At 33.2% G+C, this 13,082-nt stretch overlaps 1 protein-coding gene across 1 annotated transcript; it reads right to left on the bottom strand.

Moving 5' to 3' along the window:
- Window positions 1-1,373: 1,373 nt before the first annotated feature.
- Window positions 1,374-9,330, bottom strand: LOC145044038 (DNA-directed RNA polymerase 2, chloroplastic/mitochondrial-like). The gene is made up of 19 exons (XM_078992841.1): window positions 8,155-9,330; window positions 7,843-8,070; window positions 7,613-7,746; window positions 7,374-7,440; window positions 7,206-7,264; window positions 6,973-7,090; window positions 6,796-6,909; window positions 6,585-6,716; window positions 4,662-5,081; window positions 3,624-3,674; window positions 3,478-3,548; window positions 3,307-3,391; window positions 3,069-3,224; window positions 2,894-2,968; window positions 2,718-2,807; window positions 2,570-2,617; window positions 1,973-2,087; window positions 1,755-1,858; window positions 1,374-1,670 (listed from the first exon to the last, which is right to left on the bottom strand). Exons 1-19 carry the CDS (start codon window positions 9,079-9,081, stop codon window positions 1,560-1,562), a joined length of 3,105 nt encoding a protein of 1,034 aa, XP_078848967.1. The 5' UTR covers window positions 9,082-9,330; the 3' UTR covers window positions 1,374-1,559.
- Window positions 9,331-13,082: the final 3,752 nt, after the last annotated feature.

Genomic DNA, 13,082 nt, shown 5'->3' with positions numbered 1-13,082 from the left:
TCTTTTAAGTACTTAATGTATAACTAAGTATTAATGAGTCTAAAAGTAAAGGGGGCATGGCCTCCCTTGGCCCCTTAAAGGATCTCTAATTCCGAAAATTGAGTTGATTTGTTATAGAATACCACCCAAGCTCCACCACGAAATGAACTGCAAAAATTTTGGTTGATACTTTTTTTCTTCTATTTGTGAGATTGGTATCTAAGTTGTTACAGTGTGGAATTTGCAATACTCGATCAAAAGAAGAAGAGCAAGATCAAAGAAACGAGACATCTGTTCTCCAGCACTCCAACAGACATGAAACTAGCCAACATCAAATCAACAACTGACAAATTCGATCCACGTTAAATAATAATCAAAAATTTCAACTAGAAGATACACAAGGCCAATATTAAAGGGTACAAGAATGTTGTTATAACCAAGTTTTGCAACATCAATGATACGATTGTGCACTCTCTCCTAATGATGGTGGGTGTGTAACACACCCTAATTTTGTTCAATTCTATGGGTTTTGCTAGATTGTGCACTCTCTTCTAAAACCAATGAACTTTACTATTCATAAGCTCAATTGCTTTTAATTATATATAATAATATTTTAATAATTAAAAAAATTATTCATTATACTATTACACGTCTTATCTAAATATGCAATCAATTGCTAGTTAATCTTGAATTATCTATATACTATATTAAAAAAATAAAAATGATATTTAATATAATAATAATATAATTTTAAGTCATTCAAGTTTTTAAGCTGAAAATGCAATCAACTACTAATAAAATAATATTAAAATTTTGAACCCGGTTTTTTTGAGATTAAATCTAAGTTTGAATCCTTCAAATATAGGCAAATCGGCCTACCTTGCCTAGATGTCCTCTCTTTATTGTGGGGATTTGAATTTTTTTGAAATTCCCTTATTTTTCCCTATTTGTCATCCATATGTTTTAAATTACACATATATAACATTTAACATTTGGACTTTTTTTAGAGCTTTTAGTTCACATGTTTTAACTTCTTGTTTATACACTTCAATTTTCATCTTAAAATTGGACTTATTTTAAAGCTTTTACTGTCAATTAACTTACGATTACAAGTTTTTGTTTAAAAATAAAAAGTTTTAAACTCATACTTCTTAGAACTGAATCTATTCTTTTTAAAACCTAAAATCTCATTGCCAAACACTTCTATGCACCATGTAACAATGGCAAACTTGGTATTTGACTTTCTGTTTATTCAAAATGTATATTGTTTTGTTAGAGTAACATAGGTGTGACCCTGATTGAACTTGGTCAAAATTGAAAGAACTTCATTTTTTTTCCTTTGATTCTTGATTTTTACTTTGCATTTTCAAGAAACATCCATTACAACCAAAACCTAAGAACGAAGATATTCCTTCATATTTCAGTGTAAATACTTTCATGCCTTTCAGTTTACCACTAATAAATTAAGACCATATATACACATCAATAAATGTGACACATATATACAAATCAACCTATGATGATATCTTCTACAGATTCAAATCAAAGAATAGTGCACATATGTTCAGTTCTTCATGGCTTCAGTTGAAAAAATATGAAGATTCTAGAACATCTGAAAGATCAAAATCTCCTCTATCTGGCAAAGGTGGGAATGACAATGTAGGAAACGACTCTTGAAAGCTCTCCAACAACTGTTTTTTGATAATCATAATCATAATCAAAAACATTTCCATCAAAATTGATCCCAAAAAAAATGAAAAATGAAAAATACGTACATTTTCCAATATGGGTGTCTGATAAAGCTCAACAAACTTCTCCCTTAATATTCTATTCATTTCATCTACATTGCAAGCATGCGTCCAGTATGAATCATGTACACCTGAAAATGTAATTATATATGATTTCAGTATGTGTGAAGATATGTTTTATTGAAAATGGGGCAAACTTATAAAAGTTGTAAAAGAAAGGGGTAAAAGTTGTAAAAAAGGACCACCTGCAAAGTTCAAGCCTGCATGTTTACAGGCAACTGCGGTCATCATCATATGTGAACCATCGAGTGAGTGGACAAAATTTGGGGGAAAAGCCGTTCTTTGCCGCCTCACCATTACCTACAGGGACCATTTATGTAAATTTGCTAATAGGCAGGGACCATATATATAATTTTATGAAACATAGGAACCATTTCTGTAAATTTGTTATACAGAAGTGACCATTTATGTAATTTTTTGAAACAGAGGTACCATTCCAGTAAAAATAATTCTGCACAGGAACCTATTTTGTAAACTACAGGGACTGTTTTTGTAATTTGTTTTCTACGTAAGAACCGTTTCTGTAATTTTCTATTAAAACAATGACTAATTTTTGTAAGTTAGAGTGACCATTTTTGTAGATTTTTTTGTTCGCAGGGACTGTTTGGGTAAATATCTCAACAAATGTAAGGAGTTATAATACAATTTTTACTCCCTATAATTAGGTAAAATGTCATAACAAAAAAAAGAAAACTGAAGTACAATGCTATAATTGGGTAGACTTTTATAGTAACAATTCCTTAAATAATAAGAAAAACATTGAATGTATAATGTAAAAATACCTTTTCAGTTTCACGCTGCAGAGTCAATACTTGAAGAGAAGTTGAAACCTGCAACAATCACCAAAAAAAAAAATTAAATTTCCCGGTTGACTCGGTTTTGAATAAATAAACAAAATTGTGAAATATTTAAAATTTGGTTGATGCTTACAAGATGTCTTCCATGTATGCGATAAGGTTGAACAACAGGAAGACCAAGTGGTGTAGTCCACCTTACTGGCTCATTTTCACAAGCTATTAACTGTGAAAAAAAAAAAAAGATTTTATATTTTATAACAAAAATTTATATATATTTTTTACTTTTATACAAAATAGAAGCAAACAAACCTTTGCACAGTCTCCAAGCCAGTTCATGATATTACGTGCACCTTCAAACATTTCCCCAAGCGCAGCCAAAGTTATCTGTCCAATCAAATAATAACAAATATTTTTTTTTACTGAGACATTTAAAAGTGAAAATTAATAAAAAAAAATAAAAATAAAAAGTTTGTTTGTTTGTTACTTTTGCAGCATAACAAGCTGCAGCAAAAAGCTGAGCATCATCAGCAGAAATATCACTTCGTTCTTGCAGCCTCCTTTTAATCTGATCTCGAGCACCAATAAAAGTCACACCATAAACTGACGTCATCACTGTCTGCTTCACCAGCTTCCTGTCCACCTGGCATTCACATTAACATTTTTATATTACCAATTTGCCCTTGCCTTTAGTTTATAAAAAATATTAACAAAAATAATAATACCTGATTGATGAGAAGTCGTGCGTGTTTTGCATCTGGAAACGAATCCGGATCCAATTCTGCGTCTCTTTTCACAATCTCAAGAACTCTGCATCATTTGCATTCAAAACTATTACTATATTATTTATATTTATTTATGTTTAAACTTTGGTTTAACAATTAACAGAAACTCACCTTGCAGCAATTCCTGAGTACACGTCAGCAGGTCTTTCTCCTTCAACCAAATTGACAGCTGTCGCCCCTAGCTGGAAAACAAAATTTACACAATTAACACACACACACACTTATATACACATAGTAAGGTTTCAAAAGGCAATTACTTTATCTCTTCCAAGAGCAGCATAGTGTTGTAAACCGTTGCATGAACCATCCTGTAGTAAAAATGTAAAATCCAACCAATTATTATAGCATTATTTATATACTTTTTGGTTTTTCTTATGAGGACATTATATTTTATAAAATCCACCCAATTATAGCTTTGAAAATGACTTTGTATTCATATGGTATTTGCTATAACCAAGTAGAGTTTTTGAAGTACAATACTGGGAACTTGAAGAAACAAAAGTAGGATCCTATAATAAACAAGGGAGAACTTCTTGTTTTTATGAATTGACTATTATACCCCTATTATAAATCTAAGTTTAAAATATCATATCATCTATATACCCTTCACAACTTTTCAAAATATCATATTTTGTGTTTTTTTTCCGGAATAAACCTCAATTTTTTTTCCCTGAAAAAGACCTTGTATTATTTCATTTTTTCCAAATTGGCCCTTTTAGTCATTTTTTTCTAAAAAAATTGTAAAACGTGAGGGTTTTTTTTTGAGAAAAACAAAAAAAGTTGAGGGTTTATTTGGAAGCATTTAGAAGTTTGAGGGGTTTTTTCGGAAAAAAAAAAATACAAAGTTGAGGTCTTTTTCGGAAAAACTGAAAAAATACAAGGTCTTTTTCAAGCAAAAAAAATTGCGGTTTAATTCAGAAAAAAAAAACAAAAAATATAAGTTCTTTTTTGAGATTAACCCTTTCGAGTAAACATGATATTTTGAAAGTTTATTAAGAGTACATATGATATTTTAAAGGGAAATCTCCGATAAAGTCCCATTTTTTGGGTCAGTTTACATTTTAATCCAGACATTTATTTTTTGAACAAAAAAGTCCTGATTATCTAATTTTATACGAGAACCAGTCATTTTCTATTAAAAAAAAATAAGCACTATTTTGTTAAATTTGGGCAAAATATAAAATAATCTGTTGAAAAAATAAACGTAAACTGGCCGAAAACACTAGGACTTAAAATAAGGATTTGGGCAAATATGATATTTTGATGTTTAAGAAGGGCATATATGTCATTGATACCTGATGCACAGGAATATAAGAAACAACAGTGTGAGGAGAAGGGCTTCTCAAGGCTTCAGCAAGATTAATACAAACAGCCAAACACTGAAAAGGATCTTCAGCATTCAACCACCATCGATCACCATCAAGTGGTCTATCAGCAGAATCAAAAATATCATCCAAATGATTTTCTGTAAAGTCAATTCTACCCTCACGTGACAGCTTGTCGACCCCACCAACAGCGTATAAATTCGCCAGGTGGATCTTCAGCCACCTCAGCCCTGAACTCCCGAGGGCCCGCCCCTCTGCAAATTCCAAAATGCCCCTGCAAAGATCCGACCCGAGGTGGTTCAGGTGAGGTGGCATTGGGTAGGCCCTACCCCGGAAATCCAAATTGTGTGGGTAGAAAAATCCAGCTTCATCTTTCATCTTTCGTGCCACCTGTCACCTCCAATTACAAAAATACCAATGTACTTTGTTTAAATGGAAGAAATAGCAATGTACTTATGTGTATTTGTATCTATTAATATATTATAGAGTAAATTACATGAATGGTCCCTATGGTTTAGGGTAATTTGTGCGTTTGGTCCCTAACTTATTTTTTTAACTCGGAAGGTCCCTATTGTTTGTTTTTGTTACGTGCTTGGTCCATGTCTTACCTAAAAAGACTATTTTATCATTGATTTTTTAATTTATTTAGATAAACACACCCCCAACCCCACCCCTTCACCTTACCTTACCTACCCCACCATTTTTCGCTATTTAAATAAGTCTTTTTAGGTAAAATAGGGACCAGACGTGTAACAAAAACAAACAGTAGAGACCTTCCAAGTTAAAAGAATAAGTTAGGGATCAAGCACGCAAATTACCCCAAACCATAGGGACCATTTGTGTAATTTACTCTATATTATATCATTGTATTTTTGATTTTTTGTTATTATAGCATCCTACTTCCAATTCTATCCCATTATAGCATTCAACTTTTGGTTTTTTTTTCTTATTAGGATTTTGTAATTTGAAAAATCTACCTAGTTATGGAAAGGGTTAATCTCAAAAAAGACCTTATATTTTGTGTTTTTTTGGATTAAACCTCAAATTTATTTTTTGCTTGAAAAAGACCTTGTATTTTTTCATTTTTTCCGAAAAAGCCCTCAACATCGCATTTTTTTTTTGAAAAAAACCTTCAACCTTCTACATGCTTCCAAATAAACCCTCATCCTTTTTAGTTTTTCTTGAAAAAACCCTCACATTTTACATTTTTTTTGAAAAAAAAAATTGACTAACAGGGCCACATCAGAAAAAATGAAAAATACAAGGTCTTTTTCAGGCAAAAAAAAAAAAAGTTGAGTTTAATCTAAAAAAAGAAAACACAAAATATAAGGGTTTTTTTTAGATTAACCCAAATGGAATTTTGGCTATATGCAAGAACTAGCAACATATATTCATTTTTTTTTTATTATAGCAACCTGCTTTCATTTATTTCAAATACATTATTGCACTTCTATTTTCTTTCTTAATATAGCATTGTACTTCAAAAATCGACCCAATTATAGCATTATACTTTCAAAAAAATTCTTCACTTCGAAAATATACCCAATTATAGGAGTGAAAACTGTTTTGTATAATTCTATTTAGATGATGATGCTATAATTCGTTAGATTTTTTGATGTAAAATGTTGTAATATGAAAAGATGAAAGTAGGATGCTATAATAAACAATTAAATCAACATACGTTACTATTTATTGCATTTAGCCCTATCAAAATTGCTTTGTATTTGGATGGCATTGCTATAATTTGATAGACTTTTAATGTTGTAATAGGAAGAAATGAAAATATGATGCCATAATATATGATATATGAAAGTACATTGCTAATTCTTGCATTTAACCCTTTTAATATGAGATATTATATAGTTTTATCAAAAGTAAAAATTACAATCTTACAGTTAATTTGAGCTCAACATCACACCGTTGAGAATGTCTCTCTCTATTCTCCTTTTTCACCTTTTTAACTTTCCATTTCCACTTTTTCAATTCCTCTTCATCTTCTGTATCTGGTTTTTCTGGCAAAGGAATCTACACGTAATAATCAAATTCAATTTTATCTTTTTGCAAAAAACATTTCATTATATTCAAAATTCATAGTCAAACTCACATCATGTCGGTCAACCAAGCCAGCAAGGCAGCCACCGTTTGACCATATTCGGTCAACCACACCTAGCACTCTCTTATTCACCCTCCACTTAGTATTCCCAAGGGTATCCAATGCCTGAGGAATCAAGATAATCAAATAAGGGTAGATACGTCATTTTACATGAAAAATAAATCATACTTCAAGAACTGGCTGAAGATTCTCCTTAGGAGTCTTTTTAATCACTTCTCTCTGTTGCTTTGCTCCATGTGTTCGCATTATAAAGGAAGGTAAGAAGAGGTAAGCTCCTTTGTCATAACTGGACACCATAAAAAAAGACATTGTATCAATGTTGAAGGACTAATGTTGTAAATTTGAAAGTATACGGACCATATATGTAAATATACAAGTTTAACAAACTAAAATTTTTGTACCCTGTCCACTTTACAGGAGGTATCAACATTGGCATATAAGGGATAACCACATGCCTCGACTGTTTCATCAAATAAGGAAAAAAAAATATGGTTAAAACCCGAATTTTTTATTGGAATAAATTGAAGAAATAGCAATTGAACTTTCATTTGAAAAATCTGAATGCTTACAGCTCTCTCTAATCCTTTGCGCACTGAAGGATCACATTCAATAACACCATATCTTCTTCCAGTCTTCCTGTTCAATAGGAAGCCATTATTTTGACTTTTGAGTCAAAGAAAACAAAGCAGTTGACTAGCTTTTGCAAAGATGTTTCTTTTACAGGAATAGAACTTAATGTCTTAATCTAGTAAGCTATATATCTGTGTTTCTTTTAATGCTTTTTAAAACATGTTTCTTTCAGACTTACTGTCCTTCTTTGACTGAAGTTCTTAATGTGTGAACAAATGCAGGTCTAATATCAGGAGGTGAATCACCCAATTGATCAGCTGGAGGCTGTATATAAGCAGATTGTAGAAGCAATTCAATCAAACGACTTCCAACCTAAAAAGAATTAAGACACATCAATATATACATATACATGTATGTATGTATGTATTAGCAGTTGAAACGTGTCAATATGAACCTATGACCTCAAACCTGAGCTTTAACAGGCTGTGTCCATGGTTTTGAATCATCATATCCCTTCACAATATGACCTACAACCTGCAACTTCCCTTTTTTCATCAAGTTTGTAACTTTCTTATGTAGTCCCTCTTGTTCCTTCTTAACATCATCAGAATCAGAAACTTTTTTGTTTTCTTCACTTTTTGCAGCTTTAGCAGCTTTTTTTGTCTTTGTTTTCTCCAAGAATTTGTGTATCCTAATCTGATAGATACCAAAAGGAATTAAAATTTGAAAACGTAAAGAAAGGGTTTACAGATTAGAATAATCATAGATGATTACGCATACCTCCTGTTCAATGGCTTCACCAACGCTACAAGAAGCAGATACGACTCTCGCACAACCATTCTCGCCTCCTGTCATTATCAACCCCATGACCTTATGCATTGTGATAACAGCCATTTTATCGGATGGAAGGAGATCGAAATAAGGTGCATATGCGGCTTTATGCTTTCCTTTCCTACATAATGCTTGATCTTGTTCGATCTTTTTGCATAATGGTTCGAACCATCCGAGAAATAATGACTTCATATAGGGTAAATTAGGTGCTAATTTCTGCTCACACATGTCGCTTAAAAGCTCTCTGTACTCTTTAGCTGCTAATTCCCATGCTTCTGTCTCAATCTTCACTTGCCGTTGTTTAAGTTTCATATAATTCCAACTGCTGCCGGTTTTTGCCCTCTTCTGCCGCCACCACCCCCTCGTCGCCTGCCGTTGCTTTTCTTTTCCCATTTCATTCAACAGTTTTTGAACCTCGTCGCCACCATTAATTTCGTCGTCTGCATCTGTAGATGAAGAAACAACAGCCTCTGCAACACTAGCGTATCTTTTTACGTTGAAGCCAACGTGATTTCCCACGCCAATACGTTCATCTCTAGCGAAAATTTGACCCATTTCGAAGATATTTCTTTCCGGGTGTCCTTTAATTGATGAACAGCAATCGAACTCCATACCTCTAAACGGTAATTTCTCAGAAATAATTGGATTTCCGGAATAACCCAATAAAGTATTGAAGTTGCAACGAAATGGAAGTGAATCAAGGAAAGAACTTGCTGGGATTCTTGAAGAGGCTCGTTGGGAGATGCTTCGCCACATAACTTTTGATTTTTTTGACGAATTTAACTGAAAAACTTTTCTGGGTTTTATATCAGTTGGGGCAAAATGGGGTTGAGAAATTGATATATCAAAGGAGCTATGGAATTGGGCGATGAACATTAATTAGGGGATGATTTTGTAAGAAAAAATTATGATAGAACGACTGAATTTTGTTGTGATTAGTATAAGGGGAAGTAAAATTTTCGTGTAAGTGAATCAGATGGTCGAAGAACACATCGGGATGTGGTGGGAAGACGAGGTTAAAACCCTGCATAAACCTTTGTGTGCGCCGCGTTAGAAATTAGAATGAACCGACCTCTTCAGGAACGGGATAATCGGTGCGATACCATTTTTGAATGTACAAAATCATGTAAAAGAGAGACCAAAGGCCGTAAAAGCCTTAAGTTTAAAAACCTTTAAATTTGGCATAATGTTCGGTTGTATACATTTTTGCGGTTCATTAAAGTCATTAAAGCCTTTAAGTTTGATAAAAATGTTCATTAAAGTCTGCAGAATTATCCGAACCAAACCCACACGTCGGCTGACACATAACCACCTTATCAAATGGAATCAAACATAAGTTTAATTTAGGTCTAATCCAGACTCACATGTCGGCTCACACACAACTACCTTATCAAACGGAAGTAGATCTAAGTCCAACTTAGAAGAGAACTGAAAGTCATAAAGGGGTCCTTCTTGAGATGTCCTTATTCTTCCTCTTATTGACCGATAGTGAATGATACCTATCGGAAGATACCGCAAGAGAGGTATCTTGCCTTTAGAATGTGTCTAATAAATAACACATCCAGTACGGGAGAAGTACACTTTCGGTTAACAGAAAGAAAGAACTTTTGGTATAATCCATGAAGTTATCCCATTGTCTGTTATTTCCACCACCAACCAAGTTGAAGCAGAATTGATGATTGAAGATACGCATGGAAGAAGTCCTAGTAGAGTCTAATGAAATTTTTATGATTATTTGGACACATTTGTATGTTTTATATCGTTTTGTGATTTTAGGAAATAAGAACTTGAGAACCGCAAGACAATATTCGGGATGAGTATGAATAGGTGTGAAAGGTAGTAGAGATCTATACTACCGGAAGCACATGACTCACACTTGGATCAGGTTAAGTCACAAGATTAACAAGGCGCTAGTAATTGATTTCGTCTTATTCATGCATGTCGTTACCAGTAATGATTAAGGGAATGATTATTATTCCGACTCTAGTGGTCATATCATATCGACTCCGACTAGGAGATGTATTCTACGTGGTTCAGAGAACCAAGTTCGATGTATCTGACTTAAGCCAGAAGATTAAAGTAAAAAATAATCGAAACGATCAATAGAAGTATTGTAATCATTGTTAAAGTAAGAAGCCTGTAGTTAGAAGTGCTAGATGTTATAATTTGATTATATCACATTAGAACATAAAGGAAGGAATATTCCATTTTGGAATCTGACTCTAAAAGACCTGAGTCTAAGCATTGCATCATACAACGAGAGGTCATTAGAATATGACATATCGGTTTGTTATGATAATCAAAGTAAAGTCTGTTTACGAAGGAGCAAGAGTCTCCAATAAGGATCGAGATTGTAACTTGAAGGTTACAATTGAATGTCCAACATAGTATAAAGAGCATATGCAAGATTGAGCACCGCCAACAATCAAGAAGTCCAAGAGCTAGATACTCATTAGAAAAGACATAAGAGTTATTTTTATTACGTAGGATGAAAATATAACATATGGAGTCATTATACAAGCCCTATTTTGCTGATGATTCCAGGACATAATCATCCTAAAGGGGATATAACTGTAACGCCCGCAAATTCGGGCTAGTCAATTTAGAGACAATAAGCGTTAAATGACTTTTTTATAGAAGATTATCTAGAGTGAATAATCTTAACTAAGTTATAGTATATTTCACAAGGATTTCGTACATATAAAGAACGTTGAAATCCAACTTAAAACGAAGAAGTTATGACCCGTCGAAGTTTTACGACTAAATAGGCACGGCACCGCGTAACGTAAAAAGTGAATTTTTGATAAATTACTTTTTAGCCTTAGGGATCTAAACTTAAGTCGTACTATATGTTAAACCGAGAACGTACATAAAAAAGAACATCCAAATATGACTTCGTATGAGGAAGTTATGATTTTTCTAAGATTTAGCATAACCGTGCACAGCCCATAATTCGAATTTTAAATCGATTGATTCTTAGATGACACAACCTAAATGAGAATTGAATATCTCATTAATATGATCTCAACGATATAAAGACAGACGAAAACGGACATCGGATGACAAAGTTATGAGTTTTTAACGGACTTTACCAGTTTAAGCCTATTAAAATATAACTTTAAAAAAATAAATTTAAAATTAGCTGACGGGGTGTAAACCAAAGTTGTAGATCATGTCGATATCTACATGTGGATATAAATAACGTCAAAAACGGAGCTCGTATGCGAAAGTTGCGGATTTTAGAAGATAATTAGTTTTTGGAGTAATCTGCAAGTGACACGTGGCACAATCCTGACCACTGCTTCTTCCCCACGCCTTGCTACCAGATGGTGACACTTAGCAAACCAACACATCGTGTAGTGCCCCTAAACACGCCGTGTTGAGCCATTTTCCAGCCTATAAATATAGGCACAAATCACCTCATTTCTCACACCTCTCTCAACCATTCTCCCCCAAACATCCCCAAACCCTCTCTTCCTTTCCGTAACACTTCCTAAGTGTTACAGGCAAGTCCCGAAGTGCTAGAAGGTTCCGAAAAGAAGAGCTTTCGGTTCAGAAGGTCTGCCCCCACAGAGCCTGGTTCCTAGTTAAACCCCGTTATAAGTAAGTTATGCTTACCCTATTTTAAGTATAACTTATATTTAAGTTCATTATCGTTATTATGAACCTATAAACAAAATATAAATTATACAAAGTGTTATTATAATATCTTTTAACTACTCGCGGTACAGGGAATTTGGTTTGAATGGTCGCATAGGGTTGTTGGATTTCAGACCCCTACAGTGTTTCATGTTTGGCCCCTATTTGTACATAGTAGTTGAAAAGTATTGTTTAAACACTTATAAAACAATATCGCTCGTAGACCTTGAGTTAATTAGTCGCAATAAATATTAGACTAAAACTTAGCAATAATAATGTTAGGTTTCTTCAAAGGAAAAGATGATTGTTAGAAGCGAAGCACTGTCCAAATTTCGAGTGATCACTTTAACAAGTGAGTGCATAGTACTTTCATCTTACACATAGATATGAAGTATTTAATATAAATTACGTGTTATGTGTGCATACTATTTGTGTTCTTGATATCTATGATGGATGAAAAAAAATATATGTGTTTTATTTGATTAATTGTATATGTATTTTTATACCTATAAAAATATTGGGTGAAGATGTGTAAATGAATTATGGGAGATGAAATATGATATAGATGAACACTGGAAGTTATGGACTTATTGCCAAATAGATAAACTCTGGAAGCTATGGGCTTAGTTCCTAACATATAATATCGATAGATATGGACTTAGTGTCTAATAGATAAATCGTGGAAGCTATAGACTTAGTGTCAGATAGATAAACCCTGGCAACTATGAACCTAGTCCCAAATAGATAAACCCTAGGAGCTATGGACTTAGTACCTTACAAATAAATGTTGGCAACTATGGATTTAATTCCCTATAGATAAACATTGGCAGCTATGGATTTAGTGCCCAATAGATGAACATTGGTAGTTATGGACTTAGTGCCTAAAATATAACATCGACAATTATGGACTTAGTGCATGTTATATAAACCCTGGTAGCGATGAACTTTGTGCCTATTCCTTAGGACAATCCTTAGGAATAAATACTAATGAATATATGATTCTTAGGGAAGATACTTAAGAATAAAGAATATAATGTGGGATAGGTAATTGGGTTAATTGTTTGATGATTAAACAAAATATTTATATTATTGTTAGTTGAAAACCTTGTGTACTCACCAGGTTTCCCAACCTAACCTATTCAGTTTATTTGTATCACATGAATCGATACGAAGACACATTACACTAAGAGATTAAAGGATATGTAAATCATTAGTATAAATGAATGTAAGGTCTGTTT

Source organism: Lactuca saligna, chromosome 4, assembly GCF_052625555.1.
Source record: "Lactuca saligna cultivar CGN05327 chromosome 4, ASM5262555v1, whole genome shotgun sequence".
Taxonomy (NCBI): domain Eukaryota; kingdom Viridiplantae; phylum Streptophyta; class Magnoliopsida; order Asterales; family Asteraceae; genus Lactuca; species Lactuca saligna.
Note: the sequence above shows the minus strand (reverse complement) of the source record. Positions and strands in the feature narration are given on the sequence as shown.

Bases quoted from the DNA above. Each gene is read 5' to 3' on its own strand.
- LOC145044038 (XM_078992841.1), bottom strand. From the start codon at position 9,081: ATGTTCATCGCCCAATTCCATAGCTCCTTTGATATATCAATTTCTCAA. The intron at 7,747-7,842 runs GTTTGAGGTCAT...AATTCTTTTTAG, and splicing joins CACAGCCTGTTAAAGCTCAG to GTTGGAAGTCGTTTGATTGA. The intron at 1,859-1,972 runs GTGGTCCTTTTT...TTACATTTTCAG, and splicing joins TGCAGGCTTGAACTTTGCAG to GTGTACATGATTCATACTGG.